Source organism: Kogia breviceps, chromosome 18 (assembly GCF_026419965.1).
Source record: "Kogia breviceps isolate mKogBre1 chromosome 18, mKogBre1 haplotype 1, whole genome shotgun sequence".
In the NCBI taxonomy this organism is placed as follows: domain Eukaryota; kingdom Metazoa; phylum Chordata; class Mammalia; order Artiodactyla; family Physeteridae; genus Kogia; species Kogia breviceps.
Genome location: NC_081327.1, coordinates 23,007,039 through 23,027,668, shown reverse-complemented (window position 1 = coordinate 23,027,668; position 20,630 = coordinate 23,007,039). Strand labels below are relative to the sequence as shown.

Genomic DNA, 20,630 nt, shown 5'->3' with positions numbered 1-20,630 from the left:
CACCTGGGGAGTATTCAGTGTTTCTTGGTGGAGAAGCATCATGAAGTTATACAGGCATACCTGTTTTATTGTGCTGCACTTTATTACACTTCGCAGATAGTGCTTTTTTTTTTTTAATTGAAGGTTTGTGGCGGCCCTGTATCAAGCAAGTATATCAGCACCATTTTTCCAGCAGTATTTGGTTACTTCTTGTTTTCTGTGTCACTTTTTGTAATTCTGGCAATATTTCAAACTTTTTCCGTAGTATTATATTAATTATGGTGATCTGTGGTTATTGACCTTTGACATTACTATTGTAAAAAGATTACAACTTGCTGAAGGCTTAGGATGACAGCACTTTTTTTCAGCAATAAAGTATTTTTTAATTAAGGTATGTACATTTTTTTAGGCATAATGCTTTTGCACACTTGATAGACTACAGTATAGTATAAAAATAACTTTTATATGCACTGGGAAACCAGAATATTCCTGTGACTTGCTTTTTTGCAATACTCACTTTATTGTGGTGTTCTGGACTGCAGTATCTCTAAAGTATGCCTGTATCTGGAAACATTTCTAAATATACTTCAATAAGTTTAACAGAACTTCACTGGGGTAATTCATTCACTTGAGTCATTTAATAGGTTGATGTTCAGCTTTATGTTAGATGAGGCTGATGTATTTTAAGAGAGATTTTTCCATTCATTCAATAATATTTATGTCCACTTTGTACCCGATGCTGTAATCTTTCTAGAATGCAAATTCACTTGACACTTCAGTCAGAAATTTGGCAGTTTTGATGCATCTCTAGTGTAATTTCAGGTTCTAAGTAAGACTGGAGGGGAATCCTAAGTTTTAAGACAAGTAAATAAGATTTCCATAGAAAAATCGTTCAAAAATATATCAGATACTTTAATAATGGTAGGTAGGAGAAACATGTTTCTGCATGTGGATGATGGTGTATTAAAATGGTTGGTAAACTGCCTGTCACAAGGCAAATTTTACTTATTCATGTTCCTCAAGCATTTAGTCTTCATGCTTTCAGTGTAGCAATGCCTTTCTCTGTAAATGTTAGAAATGATTTCTTAAGAAACTAACTTGCAGATATGCAGTATCCTTAGAGGAACAAAGAAAAATGTTTTTAAATTGTTTAATATTTTAAAATATATAGGTATCCTATATAAAGTATGTATCCTATATAAAGTATCCTTTATATAAAGTATAGGTATCCTATATGAAGTCAGTATATTGAATAGTGAATAGAGAAATCAGTGATAAGAAGAGAGCTCTAAAGCTGAGAGCTGTAATCCCAAATGCAGAGTTTTGGGGTTTTTTTCTTGTGTAGTAATCTAAAATTATAGAAAAGAAAGGCAATAATTTAAAGAAATGCATATTATTTTTGTAAGCCAGACATTCCATTTTGGTAAGAGTAACTGAAACAAGTGATCTCTAATGGGTTCTCCTTTTTTGTTTAGCTTATCCACCTCTGGTTAGTACATGGCAGCTGTTGTACTCCTTTGCTCCCTTTCTCATTGATACATAAACTTGGGTTGGTAATGAATGGGCCATTTAAGGATGAATGTAATTCTCATCTCATTTGAATATCTGTTCCTAATTAAGCCCCAACAAAATCTCTTCCTTGAAATCTGTAAAACATAGTGTCTTTCCTACTTATACCACTTATATGTTACCTTCAGAAATTCTGTTTTCCTGACTTATATTTTATCTCCCAACTGGACTGTAAGCTCTTTGAAGGTAGGAACTATGTTTTGGGCTTCTTTGTATTCCCCAAAGTGTATTCTTCCACACTTTTGAAAGTAGAAGACACTCATTCTGTCTGAAATTATGAAGATTATTTAGTAAAACAAACCATACCTGAATTGACAGCAAGGAAAGCACTTCAGATGCACATCTTCAACTCACAGCAGTTTCTTTCATTTTATGAGAAAACTGGAACAGAAAATTGGGATAATTTTTTGCAGTACAACAAAAGTCTTAAATTATTTATCTCTCTGCTTTAGTTAAAATGCTTTGTTTCACACTTGACAGATGAATGGATTATGATGGTCTAATCCAAAACTTTCTGTCTTTAACAGGATGGAAATTTCTCTCTCAGTACTGTATTTGAAAAACCTCAAAATATGATGGTAGTTGGACAGTCAGCATTTGCCGACTTTGGTAAGATTGTTTTTGTCTTTGAAAGTCTCCCCATCTCTCTGACCTAGTCATATTAATTCACCATAACTAAAAGTAACTTTAGTGTCTTCAGAGCTATTACAGATTTAAAAGATGCCTGTCCTAGTATTATACATGGCATGTAGTCAATTCTTTAATACAATAAGGAACAATTTATGACGTGTGTTTAAATTATAGTTTGAATTTAAGGGACTCCTGTTTGCAGGAGTAACATGCAAAACAAGGATTTCTACTGAGGCTTTTCTAGAGAATACCAAATAGTAATTATCATGACATTTTTATGTATATCCACACTGTAGAACAAAAATATTGAATAAATTAACCTGATCTCTTCAAACTACTTGAATATTAAAAAACATTTTTGTGGCTTCCCTGGTGGTGCAGTGGTTGAGAATCCGCCTGCCGATGCAGGAGACACAGGTTCGTGCCCTGGTCCGGGAAGATCCCACATGCCGCGGAGCAACTAAGCCCGTGAGCCATGGCCGCTGGGCCTGCGCGTCCGGAGCCTGTGCTCCGCAATGGGAGAGGCCACAACAGTGAGAGGCCCGCATACCGCAAAAAAAAAAAAAAAAAAAAAAACATTTTTGTTTACGTTTTAATTCCAAAGAGTAGCATCTGTTATGAATCTCTGTTTCCCATAAGATTCTATACAATAAATCAAGTTCAGAACTTCCAAAGCATATGTGGCTCTTTCATCATTTGTCAGGGTTATTATTAAAAGGATTTTGGTGTCAGGTGGAAAAGTGGTCTAGATGACCACTACCTGAGTCCAAAGTTCACTCCTATCCTGCTTTTCCTTCATTCTACCAACAAACACCTCAGCCTGTTCCTCAAAATGCGGGTGACATATTACCACCTCCAGAGGCCTCAGTTTCTTCATTTGTAAAATGAGGATGATGATTATAACCACCTCACAAGGCTATTGTGAATAACACAATGTGAGTAAAGCACAGTGTCAGACACAGAGTAAGTGCACAGGAAATTATTGTATAATCTCAGTCTTTTCACTGGACTTGTTTGGTCTTGTTGTTGCTGCTTTTTGCTCTGCTGACTAAACTCATTGTTCAGTGTCATAGAGACGTGTCCAATGGCAACTAAAGCAGGAGGTTTGATAGTGTTATTTGATGAAAATTTCAACATGAATCTCTGTGGTACTGTATTTTAGTTTTATTACATTGAATATTACTTTGATTTTGAGCAAATTTCTGGGGCCTGATTTATAGTCTTTAATGCAAATAGTCAAGTGTTAGGATACATGAATTTTTCTTTTAATTTGCTTATGGACTTGATTAGCTGGATTAATGACAAATCCCTTTGCAAGTCTCTCTCTAGGGAAAGACGTATATATGCAATATATAATTCTCAGGAGGCTCACAGACCTCCCTTAACCCCTGGTTAGGATCCTTCAAATTAAAGATATTTGTTTTATGATTGTGTGTTTTGTATGATGAAGTGCTTTGCTTATAACAAAGTTATTAGTAGCTTTACTTAAAGATTTGTTTTAATTGTGCTAACCATAGACATTTAATTTACATGTTTGTATTTTTTCATTGTGCAGAATATAGGATATAGTCAATTAAACATAACTATTTCTCCCCTATTTTTAATAATTTTAGGTAAATATATCAGTAAATGTTTTTAATGGATCAGTAAATTTTAAATAAATAGCCCACACTGTCTTTTTAAAACTTGATATATTTTTAGCTGGGTATTATCAAAAAACAAGACTGTTTACGAGTCCAAACAGATGGCATTTAATAAGGTTATGAATATTAATATATAAAAATATTGCATTTTCCTATACATTTGAATACGTCTGTGAATTGCATCCTGCCCTCCATCCGCCACCTCTCCCATTCCTTTTGAACCAAGGCAAGGGAAGTGACTGACAGCCAGGAAGTCAGAGTGATATCAGAAATTCGCCATTTGTTTGGTTAAAAAAAAGCACATGCTTGAAGCACATTCATGAATAAATGATATAGCTCACAGGAAGAATCCTGTACCAAAAAAGAATGTTTAAATGGCTCCCAGCTCACCTACGTTGTCTAGGAACAGAAGTTTTTTACCTATGATGAAGTTTTTAGTTTCTAACATAAAATATTTTTTTAAAGATATCAAAAAAACCTAAAAGAAGGCTGTGCTGGTATAGTGAAAGGGAGGTAGGGTGGTTTGAAATCAAACAAATCAGGAACGTCTAGCAAATAAAACAAGGAAATAATTATTCAGACTTAGGATAACATTATTTATTCCCTTTATAAGACAAAGAAATACTTTCCCAGAAATCACCTAAATAAATCTCTATGAAATGTTACACAGCCAATAAAAATGGGAGTTATGAAGATTCTGTTAGGAGAAAAAAGCAGAACAGTATGTTGTACAATATGATCATTTAAAAAAATAAGACTAGAGCAAAATATATCAAAATGATGATAATGGTTGCGTTAAAGTCAGAAAATAGGTTATCTTATTACCTGTTTTCCAAATTTTCTGTTATGTGGTTAAATTAATTTAGTAATGAAAAAGTAAAATATAGAAGGATAATAGTCAACTATGGCAAGAATGAAACCAAAGTATGTACTTAAAGTGTTTAGATTTTTTTGTCATAGTACCTCTGAGTTCATATATAATTTATCCCATTCTCTGAGTTGCATGAACAACTCCTTCAGAGAAGGTCATGTACTTCCACACAGTCTTTAACTCCTACAGCTTTATAGATACAGTAGTAGTCCCTAGGTATCCATGGGGAATTGGTTCTAGGACCACCCCACCATCACCAGTTCCCACCAGTTACTGCCAGATACCCAAATCCGAGGATATTCAAGTCCCTTATACTGTAGAAAATTACATGGTACAGTCAGCCCTCCATTTCTGTGGCTTCTACAGTTGGTTGAATGGATGCAGAACCCATGGATATGTAGGGCCAACTGTACCTTTTTAAATTAACTTCAGAAAGTAAAACAGAATCTTCTGGTCTGATGGAATTTGCAGAAGGTAATGCTTCTGGGATATGGAATAGGAAGTCAGGGGAAGTTTATTAGAAACTCTGAGATGGCTGAGATTTTCATATCAAAAGTAAGGTAGATTTCAGAAGATGTGGTACATATGTACAATGGAATGTTACTCAGCCATAAAAAGGAATGAAAATGGGTCATTTTTAGAGATGTGGATGGACCAGAGTCTGTCATACAGAGTGAAGTAAGTCAGAAAGAGAAAAAAAATATTAACACATGTAGGTGGAATCTAGAAAAATGGTATAGATGAACCTATTTGCAGGGCAGGAATAGAGACACAGACGTAGGGAACGTACCTGTAGACACGGGTGGGGTGAATTGGGAGATTAGGATTGATGTATGTGCATTGCCGTGTGTAAAACAGATAGCTAGTGAGAACCTGTTGTATAGCGCAGGGAGCTCAGCTTGGTGCTCTGTGGTGACCTAGATGGGATGGGATGGGGGGATGGGAGGGAGGGGATATATGTATACATATAGCTGATTTACTTCATCGTACAGCAGAAACTAACACAACATTGTAAAGCAATTATACCCCAATTTAAAAAAAAAAAAAAAGAGGGTAGATTTAAACAGTTTTGAAATACTCGATCTTCTAAGGATGGAAACCAGTCAAGAGACAGGTCGGGCATGAGGTGGTGTGAACGTGAGCTAACTACATCAATAATTGGAGGGACAGTTGGGAGAAACTTTGCAAAGAAAGAATCAGTAAATGTACTGGTTGGTTTGACAATAGAAGGATTAAAATAAACAACAACAACTTGCCTCTGAATAGCTAGAAGAACCATTCTTTTCTCTACCATTTTTCATAGAGATAGGTAATCAGGAGAGTAAGCTGGTTTGGATATTAAGATACTTTAGAGTCATTACTTTAATAATGCTAGTAAGACAACAAGCTGGAACATTTATGAAACATAAGTTTAGAAATAAAACGAAAGCAAGTTTGAAAGTCCTCCAAGAGCTAAGAGATCAAGAACTGAATGAGCCCTCCAAGAAGGAGAGTATGAATAGAGTTTGACAGGGATAAGGAGAGAGAAAAAAGAGTGCTAAAATGTGGTTAGAAAATATTGATGATATTAAAATGTGATGTACAAGGATGACCACGAAAAGGCCTTTGGATTTACAGTTTAGCAGGGCACTAGTGGCCGAAAAGTTGTCATTTACAGAGCTCTTTAGCATTTCCTGAGCCTTAGAAATCAGCTAATAAGTAGTAGCTGCTGTTGGTTATTAGCTGGGCCCTGGCCTGACACTTGGGAGATCTGCAACCCATAAATGCCTCTAATACTTAAGCAGTCATCTTTTAGAAAACATGTTGTGTCTAACCCTATTATATCACCCTTTTAAACTGTATGTTAAAGTTGAGTGTTTTTCTAGGTAGGCTTAGAATATCAAGGTCTAGAATTTCAGCAAATAAGGTAGTATCTGTTAAACTACATAGGACATAAAAGTCAAGAAAAATAAGATACATTTTTTCTATCAAAAAAAATTATATACAACCACACTTAGAGAAAACATTAATTTTGTATGCAATGCCAGATGTAATAGAAATCAATAAAAAGCCACAAAACTGAAGGGGGAACACAAACCTTAACAGAATGTCAGCATTTTCTATAGATGGAATTATATTTTAAATCTCATAAAATACATAAATTTATGTATCCAAATCTAAATCTTGTGTATCAGATCATCATAAAGAGATCACACTTTATTCTTCAAGGGAAGAAAGAATATTGGCATGTTGGTGAAACCTGGGAATTGTAAATCAGTCCTAAATAGTCCTATAAGTGATAAAGGAGTTAATGAAAATAGAAAACTTTGTCATCCGTGAAAGTTACTAACATATCGGAAAATATTGAACCCCATAAATAGTATCATTTATGATTGAAACCAAATCTTATTCAACTGAGTATACCAATGGCCTAGTACAGTAGATAATAAATGATGTTTAAAGGGAGAAAAACCCTATAATCAAGTTATTTTATGAAGTTTTTATGCTGCTTGATAAAAATTCAGATTTTAATTCCAAATTAACCATGGTACACCTTAAATAGTTCAAAATAACAGCAGTTTTCCTTCCTCTTGTTTTACAGTTGGGTGTATTCAGTAACAATTTGACGAATTAAAATTGTTTCTTGTTAATTTTGATCTGGAAATAAAAGAAAATCACATGAGCCATGTATGGAAATTTAAAACTTATATTTAGCCTAAATGCTAATGGGTAATTAAATGTTCATATTCTCTTTTATTGTTTTTTTTAAAATTTTTATTGGAGTATAGTTGATTTACAATGTTGTGTTAGATTCAGAAAAGTGAATCAGTTTTACATATACCTATATCCACTCTTTTTCTAGATTCTTTTCCCATATAGGCCATTACAGAGTATTGGGTACAGTTCCTTGTGCTGTACAGTAGGTTCTTATTAGTTATCTATTTTGTATAGAATAGTGTATGTATGTCAATCCCAATCTCCCAATTTATCCTTTTCCCCCCTTATCTGCTAACCATAAGTTTGTTTTCTACATGTGTGACTCTACTTCCGCTTCGTAAATAAGTTCATTTGTATTATTTTTTTAGATTACACATATAAGTGATACCATGCGATATTTGTCTTTCTGTGTCTGACTTACTGCACTCAGTGTGACAATCTCTAGGTCCATCCATGTTGCTACAAATGGCATTATTTCCTTCCTTTTTATGGCTGACTAGTATTCCATTTTATATATGTACCACATCTTCTTTATCCATTCCTCTGTTGATGGACATTTAGGTTGCTTCCATGTCTTAGCTATTGTAAACAGTGTGGCAATGAACATTGGGGTGCATGTATCCTTTTGGACCATGTTTTTCTCCAGATATATACCAGGAGTAGGATTGCAAGGTCATATGGCGGCTCTATTTTTAGTTTTTTAAGGAACCTCCATACTGTTCTCCATAGTGGCTGTACCAATTTACATTCCCACCAGCACTGTAGAAGGGTTCCCTTTTCTCCAATACTGTAGGAGGGTTCCCTTTTTTAATGATGGCCATTCTGACCAGTGTGAGGTGATACTTCACTGTAGTTTTGATTTGAATTTCTCTAATAATTAGTGATGTTGACCATCTTTTCATGTGCTTTTTGGCCATCTGTATGTCTTCTTTGGAGAAATGTCTATTTAGATCTTCGGCACATTTTTTGATTGGGTTGTTTATTTCTTTGATATTGAGCTGCACGAGCTTTTTGTATATTTTGGAGATTAATCCCTTTTTGATGCTTTGTTTGCAAATATTTTCCCTCATTCTGAGGGTTGTCTTTTTTGTTTTGTTTATGGTTTCCTTTGCTGTGGAAAAAGAAATTAGATCCACTTTTTAATTTTTGTTTTAATTTTTAATTAGATCCTTTTTTAATTTTTTTAATTAGATGCATTTTTTAATTTTTGTTTTTATTTTCATTACTCTAGGAGGTGGATCAGTAGAGATCTTGCTGTGATTTATGTCAGAGTGTTCTGCCTGTGTTTTCCTTTAAAAGTTTCATAGTGTCTGGCCTTACATTTAGGTCTTTAATCCATTTTGAGTTTATTTTTGTGTATGGTGTAAGGGAGTATTCTAATTTCATTCTTTTACATGTAGGTGTCCAGATTTCCCAACACCACTTATTGAAGAAACTGTCTTTTCTCCATTGTATATTCTTGCCTGTTTTGTCATAGATTAGGTGACCATAGATGCGTGGGTTTATTTTGGGGTTTCTATCCTGTTCTTTTGATGTATATGTCTGGTTTTGTTCCAGTACCATACTGTTTTGATGACTGTAGCTTTGTAGTATATAATCTGAAGTTGGAGAGCCTGATTCCTCCAGCTCCATTTTTCTTTCTCAAGATTGCTGTGGCTGTTTGGTGTCTTTTATGTTTCCATACAAATTGTAAAAATTTTTATTCTAATTCTGTGAAAAGTGATATTGGTAATTTGATAGGGATTGCATTGAATCTGTAGATTGTTTTGGGTAGTACAGTCATTTTCACAATATTCAATCCTCCAATCCAAGAACATAGTATATATCTCCATCTGTTTATGTCATCTTTTATTTCTTTCATTGGTACCTTATAGTTTTCTGAGTACAGGTCTTTTGCCTCCTAGGTAGGTTTATTCCTAGGTACTTTATTCTCTTTAATGTGATGGTAAATGGGATTGTTTCCTTAATTTCTCTCTCTGATCTTTTGTTGTTAGTCTATAGGAATGCAACATATTTCTGTGTATTAATTTTATATTCTGCAACTTTACCAGATTCATTGATTAGCTCTAGCAGTTTTCTGGTAACATCTTTAGGATTCTCTATGCATAGCGTCATGTCATCTGCCAACAGTGACAATTTTACTTCTTTTCCAATTTGTATTCCTTATATTTCTTTTTCTTCTCTGATTGCCATGGCTAGGACTTCCAAAATTATGTTGAATAATAGTGGTTAGAGTGTACATCCTTGTCTTCTTCCTGACCTTAGAGGAAATGCTTTCAGTTTTTCACCATTGAGAATGATGTTTGCTGTTGATTTGTCATATATGACCTTTATTATGTTGAGGTAGGTTCCCTCTGTGCCCACTTTCTGGAGAGGTTTTATCATAAATGGGTGTAGAGTTTTGTCAAAAGCTTTTTCATCATCTATTGAGATGATCATATGGTTCTTATTGTTTAATTTGTTAACATGTTGTATCACATTGATTGATTTGTGTATATTGAAGAATCCTTGCATCCCTGGGATAAAATCCCACTTGATCATGGTGTATGATCCTTTTAATATGTTGTTGGATTCTGTTTGGTAGTATATTGTTGAGGATATTTGCATCTGTGTACATCAGTGATATTGGTCTGTAATTTTCTTTTTTTGTTATATCTTTGTCTGGTTTTGGTATCATGGTGATGGTGAATTTGTAGAATGAGCTTGGGAATATTCCTTCCTCTGCAATTTTCTGGAAGAGTTTGAGAAGGATAGGTGTTAACTCTTCTCTAAATGTTTGATAGAATTCGTCTGTGAATCCATCTAGTCCTGGACTTTTGTTTGTTAGAAGATTTTTAATTGCAGTTTCAATTTCAGTACTTCTGATTGGTCTGTTTATATTTTCTATTTCTTCCTGGTTCAGTCTTGGAAGGTTATACCTTTTAAGAATTTGTGCATTTCTTGGATGTTGTCCATTTTATTGGCATACAGTTGCTTGTAGTAGTCTCTTATGATCCTTTGTATTTCTGTGATGTCAATTGTGATTTCTCCTTTTTCATTTCTGATTTTATATATTTGAATCCTCTCCCTTTTTTTCTTGATGAGTCTGGCTAAAGGTTTATCAATTTTGTTTCTCTTCTCAAAGAACCAGCTTTTAGTTTCATTGATTTTTGCTCTTGTTTTCTTTATTTCTATTTCATTTATTTCTGCTTTGATTTTTATGGTTTCTTTCCAGCTACTAACTTTGGATTTGTTTTGTTCTCCTTTCTCTAGTTGCTTTAGGTGTAAGCTTAGGTTGTTTATTTGAGATTTTTCTTGTTTCTTGAGGCAAGATTATATTGCTTTAAACTTCGCTATTAGAACTGCTTTTGTTGCATCCCATAGCTTTTGGATCATTGGGGGTTTTTTGTTATTTGTCTCTAGGTTTGTTTTTTATTTCTTCTTTGATTTCTTTAGTGAACCATTGGTTATTTATTTATTTATATTGTTTAACCTCCATGTGTTTGTGATTTTTAGTTTTTTTCCTGTAATTGATTTCTAATCCAGTAGTGTGGTCAGAAAAGATGCTTGATATGATTTCAATTTTCTTAAGTTTACTGAGGCTTCATTTGTGACTCAAGATGTGATCTATCCTGAAGAATGTTCTGTGTGCACTTGAGAAGAAAGTGTGTTCTGCTGCTTTTGTATGCAATGTCCTATAACTATCAATTAAGTCTATCTGGTCTAATCTGTCATTTAAGGCTTGTGTTTCCTTATTAATTTTCTGTCTGGTTGATCTGTTCATTGGTGTAAATGGGGTGTTAAAGTACCCCACTCACATTCTCTTATATGTAAGTATTTTAAAGATCAAATGCCTTCAAATAGACAGATGATTATATTACAAAAGAGGCTGTATAGGGGAGAGTTCTATGTTTTATGCTTTCTGGGCTTGGTCTCATTTTTTTGAGTCATCTAAGACTGCTTTTCATTCCAAAGACTTAATAGTGGACTTTTGTTTGTTCATTTGTTTCCTATAGTTGAAAATTGGCTGTTCTCTTGTTAAGTAGCCTTATTTATATTTTCATTAAAAGGGATGCTGAATTTCAGTTGACATTAGCCAATAAGATAAAGTTTTTCAGATAGTCTCTCTTAAATGTACTACTATAGCACCTTCATCACCAGTCAGAAATTATTAAGTAAATATAAATACAAAATACTTTAATATATGGAATATGGACTTGATGTAAGTGCTGGATTCAAGGAATTTGAAATATGATACTTTGAAATATAATTCATAAAATACCATGAATTTTATGGTACAGATATATCAGTTCAAATAGTTTATTCTATTCTTTAAAATTGTGCAGTGATCAGTTTTTCTCCCATTCAGTTTTCTTCCTCTTTTGTATTGGAAGATGTACAAGATTTTCATTAACCTGTTCAAGAGATACTTGTTTTCAGTGCCTAATATTTAGACTATTCTGGATGCTTGACATGTAGCCATAAATGAAGCATACAAGAACCTTGCTCTCATGGAATTTAAACTCTTTTGAGGAAGGGAAAACAACAAGTAAATTAGTGAGGTATTTTTAGAAAGTGTTAAGAGCTTTGAGCAGATAAAAGTACTGTAAGAGGAAGTGAGAAAGCCTATTTTCTGTAGCTGATTGGAGGTCATACTTTACCTTTGAGTTGAATGAAGTCACAGGAAGATCTTGGAAGAGTGTTTCAAGCAGAGATAACACCTAAATGAATGTTCAAAGCACAAAAAGAAAGATGGCACTTGGCCAAGTCTTCAGGGACTTGAGAATTAAGGTAAGGAATTTGGAGGTTTTTTTCTAGATGTAATTGGGAGCTTCCAGGAGACTTAAGAGGATATGTAATTAACCCCACAATATTTTGGACATATTAAGTTTGAGATGTCTATTGGACACTAAAATGTTATACCAGTGGAAGATACAAACTCTGAAGAGACATAGAGTTGGATAGCAGCATATCCTTGTTTAAATACCTTTTAGAAAATGGATAATGGATAAATAAAGGAGTACCTGCTCAGTATCCCACCTTTCTTCCTAACACTACAAATGTAAATTATTCCAGCCACAGTGGTCTCTTTGCTGTTCTTCAAACAGGCCAGGCACTGTCCCCCTAAGGGCTTTTTCTTCTGCATGGAATGCTCTTACTCCAGATATTCTCATGGCTCACTCCCTCACCACCTTATAGTCTTGCTAAAATGTCACCTTCTCCAAGAGGCCCTCCTTGACCACTCTATTTAAAATTGTAACCCCTGCCCACCAGCACTCCTGACCCCTTTCTCTCTTTACTTTTCTCCATAGCATTTGTCACTATCTGATATACTGTGTTTTTACTCATGTACTCCATTGGTGTGTTTTCTTCACTGCTATATCTCATGCCTTGAAGCAGTGCCAGTCACATTGTAAATAATGGATAATTTTGAATGAATAATTTAATTTAAAAATATTTTAATTGATTAAACCAATTGGTTTTTAAGAATTGAGCCCAAATTTAGGGCATGTCTTAAATATCTTCAGCCATTATCCTAAACCCAAACTTCTTAGTGTCATTCACATGATGAGAACTGATCTAACATTACTTTTGCCCATTTTGATTAAAGTTAAGTGATTGAACTAAAAATTGTTCTTAATCTCTAAAATAGATGGATGCTGATTTCAGTAGGAGACATCCTAGGTCCTTATAAATTTTAATTGTTAGTTTTCATACTTCCATTTTTCTAATTCCTAAATTCTGACAACATATGTTATCTATAGTATTTATATTATTTAACATTTAAACAGACCATTGTATTTGCACAGATTCTGAATATCCTTTTGGATCTTTCTAGTGTCAGTTTGTACTGAAAGATCAAAGAAACAGCAACCAATTAAATAGTTCTTTCGGGCTTCCCTGGTGGCACAGTGGTTGAGAATCCGCCTGCCGATGCAGGAGACACGGGTTCGTGCCCTGGTCCGGGAAGATCCCACATGCCGCGGAGCAACTAAGCCCGTGAGCCATGGCCGCTAGGCCTGCGCATCCAGAGCCTGTGCTCCGCAACGGGAGAGGCCACAACAGTGAGAGGCCCGCATACCGCAAATAAATAAATAAATAAATAAATAAATAAATAGTTCTTTCTAACCTGGCAGGCTGACCTGCCCCTGTCCCACCAAAGAAGGACCATACTATTGTAAATTTGGGGTAAAACCGAAATATATGCACACATTGCCATAATTTACGGGAAGTGAATAGGCAGTCTTAGAATATTCTTCTAATATATGTCTAGTTTCTTAGTATTTTCTTTCCATTCCATGTCACTTTGGCGATCACACTGCAATGGTTGCCATAGCAAAAGTGATTAGTCCCTGAGTTTTACTTCTAGCAAAGACTGTGAGGCATCTCTTTCTTGGTGAGTCACAGATGCCAGATGTGATTTTGATAAATATTTTGAATGCTTTTTGATGGGAAATGGTAATTTATATACAAATTATAAAATTGCTACTTCAGAGTCTTGATTTTATACATACTCAGCATTTAAAGAATATCAGGCTGTACTCCTTTTGTTTAAGATTACAAATGTGAGGAAAAACTAGGATCCTAAATCCATGAAGTCTTTATGTATAAGTTTGTATATGGTAGAGTCTTGCCTTTCTAGGTAAGAGGGCGTTTTTAGTACAGCTGTCTCTCTGACTTACTGTATTCTCAATGTTACATTGTTCTTTTAATTTGTTTAAGGTGTATAATTATTATGAGTGTATAATTATTTCTTTGAATATTAAATTTAAAGTACTTAAAGAGTTTACAGGATAATGTTATATTTTACATTATCACATTGCTGTTTTGTAATTTAACAGGTGATATTTTTAATACTTTAGCTAATACAACCTGCAGCTAATTGGGACACTTGTCTCTCTAAGCCTGCCCTAATTAATAGAATGGATCTATGGTAACTGGAGCAATCCATGTAACTGACCTGTGAACTTCACCATACATTTATCTCTTTGTTGGTTGATTGCCACAGTACTAGGAAAGTGATTATTGCAGGATTTTGCCTATTCTTAGACCTTCCAGTTACATGCAGCCAGGGAAAGACTAAAAGACAGTGAAATTTATTCCTCTCTACTGTATTATACCTGAGCGGAATTCCCTGCTATCAGTCAGAGCAGTATTAGAATAATATACTCTCAGAGCCTGAGAATAAATTAATGAAGATCCCTTTTCTAAATGTCCTACACCATTTTCAAGTAACTCAGGCTTCCATTTCAACCCCATTTTCTTTGCAACTCTGCATTTTCATTCAGTTTAAATGCCCCATCCATTGATAAGCAAAAGCAGAGGTGTGCTTCTGGATATATAAGTATGTATACAGCTCTCTGTGCTTATCCTTCACCCACTAAAGAGTTGAGTGATGGGTTGGACAGATAGATAGGTAGTGGATGGATGGATGAAAGTACCCTTTGCTATATCCCTTGTCCACAGCAATCCATTCCCTTAGCAGCTCTCACAAAGCAATTCCATTTTCCTGTTCTGTTCCACGTTAGCAAGTCAGTACCCTTTTATTCTCTGTTACACCTCGAGACAAACGGACATTATCCGTACTTAACCTGCCCCTGCCTACCATTATACCCCAAATATCTAATGTATTCTTAATTTAATCAATAGAAAAGTTTCAAAGTTTTGTAATCAGTGACAAAGGATTTAAGAGTTTAAGGATTTAGGAGTTTGGTATTTTTCTTTTTTTTGTTTTCTTTATTTTATTTTATTTTATCATTATCATTTTTTTGGCTCTATTGGGTCTTTGTTGCTGCGCGCGGGCTTTCTCTAGTTGAGGCAAGCAGGAGCTACTCTTCGTTGCGGTACACGGGCTTCTCATTGCGGTGGCTTCTCTTGTTGCAGAGCATGGGCTGTAGGCGCGTGGGCTTCAGTAAGTTGCAGCATGCAGGCTCAGTAGTTGCGGCGCACGGGCTCTAGGGCGCTCAGGCTTTCAGTAGTTGTGGTGCACAGGCTCAGTAGTTGTGACTTGCGGGCTCTAGAGCACAAGCTCAGTAGTTGTGGTGCACGAGCTTAGTTGCTCCACAGCATGTGGGATCTTCGAAGACCAGGGATCAAACCCGTGTCCTCTGCATTGGCAGGCAGATTCTTAACCACTGCACCACCAGGGACGTCCAGGAGTTTGGTATTTTTCAAATATTTGTTTACTTCTTTTTCATAATATTTAACAGTTCTTACTATTTGGCAGGAACTCTTTTACAGAATGTGTTTTACATTTATCTCAGTTAATCCTCCCAAACCTCTCTAAGGTGAGCAGTATTATTTATCCTCATTATACAGATTTGGCAACAGGGGTTCAGATGTTAAGAAACTTGCCCAAGGGCACAAAACTAAGAAGTAGTAGAGCTAGGAAGTGATCCTTGGCTCTGTCTCACAAGCTATGAGACACCCCTTCTTCTGCATTAGTTCTTAAACTGTGTGAGCATCCTTCTTAATGGTCTCCAACAGTTACCTCCTGGTAAGCATTGTTTTGGTTTTTTAAAACCAAATTATATGTTGATGGTGAATCTTTTCTTTCTGCTCCCTGCATTTTATGATGGCGTTTCCCTAATTGTTTTTAGAATTTTTATACTATCTGACCATTTTCTAATTCATTATCCATGTCAAAAATTTGATTATATATATCAATAATTCTAGAATATATAATGCTTATGGATTCCAGAAAAAATCAAAACCAAGCATTGGTCATTTCGATACAAAATTCACTATATAATAATATCTCTTGCATTAAGACAGCTTTTCAGGAAAGCTCTTTATCAAGTAAAAAAAAAATATATAGTTTTTATTAGGATGAAGTCATTCTGTTGTAAAGTTTCTGAATACTTGTGGGAGGTCATTTCCTAGGAATAAGCTCCTTGATTTCTCTTTGATTTTGATTTTTCCCCCTACTCCAGATGTTTACCATTTTGTAGCCACATATCTCTATTTTTCAGTCAGTTTTTAAAACTCTAACTTACTTCTAAATTGTGACTCATCATTTGAGACCAGGATCTCTCTAAATTTATTTAAACATTTTTTCTTAAACATTCATTAATGTATAAAATTCTTTATGTCGTCTCCTAGTTCATATTTTTTAAATCAAGATTTTTTTGCCTCATACAGATGATTTCTATTGTCCTTTGAAGTAGTAGAAAGATCTGCTTATATCTGGCATGGGTTAAGAATGTCAGTTAAGTCTCCTACATCTCATATTTCTTATAATCTTTTCAAAATAAGCTGCCAGTTTTAAAAGTGGAATATTTCATGATGAAAAGTTAAGGCAGCAGAGAAAAGGAATTTAATAGATGGTTCAAAAACAACAACATTTTGAAATCAATCACCAGCTCAGTAAAACTAGTTGAGGGCTTATAGAGTTAAGTATATTTTTTATTTTAAATCTATTACAAATCCCTGTAGCAGTTAGTACTGTTTTGCTATTAAAGATTTGTCATAGGCTTTAGATCCACATAGACATAGATTCAAATTTCAGTTCTGGGTAAGTCATCCACTCTATCCATCTATTTCCTCATGTATAATATGAGGTTATAACGAGATTCTGGTAAACATAAAATAAAATGGTATTGTAGGTGCTTTAGTACCTTCACATTACATGCTGAATCAATGTGAGCTGCAATAATAATAACAATATTTTAGACCATTTACTTATAGTTTAATATCCTCTTTATTCAATACATTCTTCAAAAGATAAAAGAGAGAGGAGTTCAAAATCCTCCTTTAGAGTTTCTTCTTTCCCCTCTGCTGCTCCCAGAACATCTACCTAAAATTCTTCCTCTGCACTGCCGTGTACTCCTCAAACCACCAAAACCCATGGAGTCTTAACCTCTTTCATATCTCTTTAAACTGTCCTTTCCCAGGGTTGCTTCTTTAACTCATCTCTCTCCTAGCTTACTGAGAGATTACTGACCTTCTGACTATTCATATGCCTCTCCAAACCATTCTTCACTCCATAGTGCTGCTTCTACACAAAATGAATCTGCAATACTAAAATCCTTTAATAGCTGTCCAGTCTTTGCTTTGGTACACAGGCCCTTTTAGATCTGGCCTCTTTTTACTTATCTATAACAAGACTTCACAGACACACTGATCTATGTACAGTTCTCTAAATATATCATACTCCTTTTTTTGTTTCACTTCCAGGCCTTAGTATGTGAGATTCCCTTTGCCCTTCCAGAGAAGGGCAAAAAAGAAGGGGATTCCAGAGAATCCCCTTCTAGCTCTTTTCACCCACCTAATCCATAATCATCCTTCAGGTTTTAATTAATAGTTATTTTTTAAAACATTAATCACAGTACCTGATGCATATAGTCTCCCTGAAAGTGTTTACCGGATGGATAAATAAACTGTTTATATGATGATTAGATGATTATGTCAGATGGAGTGTCAAATTAGAGTGACTTGCTCCTGCTGCACCTACTGTATTTTAGCATTTGCCATACTCCAGTGCAACTATATATTTTTTTACTTCTACTTCCCTCCTTACCTAGGGGTTCCTTGGAGACAGAGAGCATGATGTTCCACATTTATATTTCAGTGTCTAAAATATTGGTTAGCACATAGTAAGTGCTTGATAAATGTTTAATGAATAATTCCTTTGAAAGGCGTCTGCTTAAATACTTCCAAATTTTTAACAATTTTATCAAGGTATAAACAATAATAATAATAATGAAATATTATAAATAATATTATAAATAATAATTATGAAAGGCTCCCATTTTAAGAGTAGAGTGCAAGCTTTAATAGACTGTGATAGTTGTGTAACCATGACCACAGTCCCAGTTTTAGAATACTCTCATTAACCCACAAAGTTCCCTCATGCCCATGTGTATTCTCCTAGGCAACCCTGCACCACACAACCACTAATAGGATTTTTTTAAATTGTGGTAAAATCTATATAAACACAATTCGCCACATTAACCAGTTTTAAATGTTCAGTTCAGTTGTATAAATTACATTCACACTGTTGTGGTGCCATCTCCACTCTTTATTTGCAAAACTTTTGATAACCCCAAACAGAAACTCTGTAATTATTAAGCAGTTATTCCTCATTCCTCCCTCCCCCCAGCCCTTGATAACCTCTAATCTGCTTTCTGTCTCAATTAATTTGCATATTCTAGATACTTCCCTTAAGTGGATTCATACAATATTTGTCTCTTTGTGTCTCAGTTATTTCTCTTAGCGTAATGTTTTCAAGGTTCATCCAGGTTGTAGCAGGTATCAAAATAAATTCCTTTTTGATTATCCATTTATCTGTTGATAAACTCTAGTTTTTTTCACCTTTTAGCTATCCTGAATAATGCCAAAATGAAGATTGGCATACAAGTATCTGTTCTGAGTCCCTGCTTTCCATTCTTTTAAGTGTATACCTGAAACTGAAATTGCTGGGTCAACTTTTTGGGGAACCATAAACTTTTCCATAGCAGCAGCACCATTTTACATTCCTATCAGCAATGAACAGAGGTTCCAATTTCTCCACATCATCGCCAACATTTTTCTTTTTTTATCATTATTGTTATTACTATTACTACCTTCCTAGATTATGTGAAGTAGTATTTCATTGTGATTTGCATTGCATTTCTCTAATGACTAATGATGTTGAGCATTTTTTCATGTGCTTTTAGGCCATTTGTATACCTTCTTTGGAGAAATGTCTCTTCAAGTCCTTTGCTCATTTTTTAATTGGGCCGTCTCTCTGTTGTTGAATTGTTGGAGTTCATTATGTATTCTGGATGTTAAACCCTTGGCATGGATATTTAAACATGTATATTTAAGTATATATGACTTGCAAATATTTTCTCCCATTCTCTAGGTTGACTTTTCACTTCTTGATAATGTCTTTTGATGCATAAGATATTTTAATTTTGATAAAGTCCAATTTGCCTGTTTTTTCTTTTCTTCCTCTTGTTTTTATTTTCATATGTAAAAATCTATTACCAAATCCAAAGTCATAAAGATTTTCCCTTATGTTTTCTACTAAGAGTTTTATAATTTTAGCTCTTATATTTATTTGTTTAAAATAATCATCTCGTTTATATTCATTTTTCCACTTTGGTAAACAATATATGAGCTACAAACTAACAAATATAGAGAGTTCAACAACATGGGATACCTTCTGTGACCATGAAAAAGATGTCACTTTTTGAAGTGTTAGTGTAGTTAACTCTTTATCACCATATCTCTTATTACCAAATACAAAGGAGTATTAAAATTAAATGCTACCCAATATTACAAAAAAAACTGTCTCATAACTTAAAGAAATCTTTTAGAAGTTTAATAATTGGTCCTTCTCTCTATAGAGAGAAGCATTTTTAAATAGTAAAGTTACAAAAAAGAAACACCAAATTGATTAACTTTTTAGACCATGAGTGAAGAAAAGGTTAAAATCTTCCATTTTTATTGTCAGAAAGCCTTTTCTCTATATCACGTAGGGAAATTTAACTCATTGTTCATTAACTTGTTATTTTCTCTTTGGGGATACGTTGTAAATTCCAACACAAATAAGGCAGGAACTATAACTTTTGCTTTTCTTACTTGCTTTAAAACATCTCAAAATAATGATGACCTTGAGGTTTGTATGGATAGATTTTTAACAAATGCAAGCTTTCCCTCATACATTACTTTATTCAGTTCTAACTAAAACTCAGGAGTAGCTACAGTGGTGTTCTAGAGCCAGCCTGTCCCAGCTCCTGAGAGCTGATTGCTAAATTTTCAGAAATAAGTTTAATAGGATTAAATATTAAGTTATATAACTTATAATCACATAAATTATATTTGAAACAAAGGTAATAAAAACTTAAGACTTACATATCCTAATTACTTTACCACAGATTCTATAAATCAGAGATTTTTTTCCTCTACTAAGTAGCTATTATTAGCCTAACTTTATTTCTTTTTAATTTTAATTTTATATTATAATATAGTTGATTAACAATGTTTTCTTAGTTTCAGGTGTACAGCAAATTGATCCAGTTACACATATACATGTATCTATTCTTTTTCCAATTCTTTTCCCATTTTGGTTATTACAGAATATTGAGCAGAGTTCCCTGTGCTATAAAGCAGGTCCTTGTTGGTTATCTGTTATAAATATAGCACTGTGTTCATGTTAATCCCAATCTCCCAATCTATCCCTCCTCCCCACCCTTCCCTCCAGTAACCATTAGTTCGTTCTCTACGTCTGTGAGTCTGCTTCTGTTTTGTAAATAAATTCGTTTATATCTTTTTTT

The 20,630-nt window shown here is 34.3% G+C and overlaps 1 protein-coding gene across 2 annotated transcripts in view; it reads left to right on the top strand.

The window, feature by feature from the left end:
• The window catches only part of ITFG1 (integrin alpha FG-GAP repeat containing 1), a 267,360-nt gene that overhangs the window by 78,760 nt on the left and 167,970 nt on the right, over positions 1–20,630 (top strand). For both annotated transcript variants that reach the window (XM_059045665.2, XM_067018203.1), the window contains one exon: positions 2,076–2,157. In XM_059045665.2, coding sequence (XP_058901648.1) covers positions 2,076–2,157 — 82 coding nt within the window. The remainder of the gene's footprint in view (positions 1–2,075; positions 2,158–20,630) is intronic.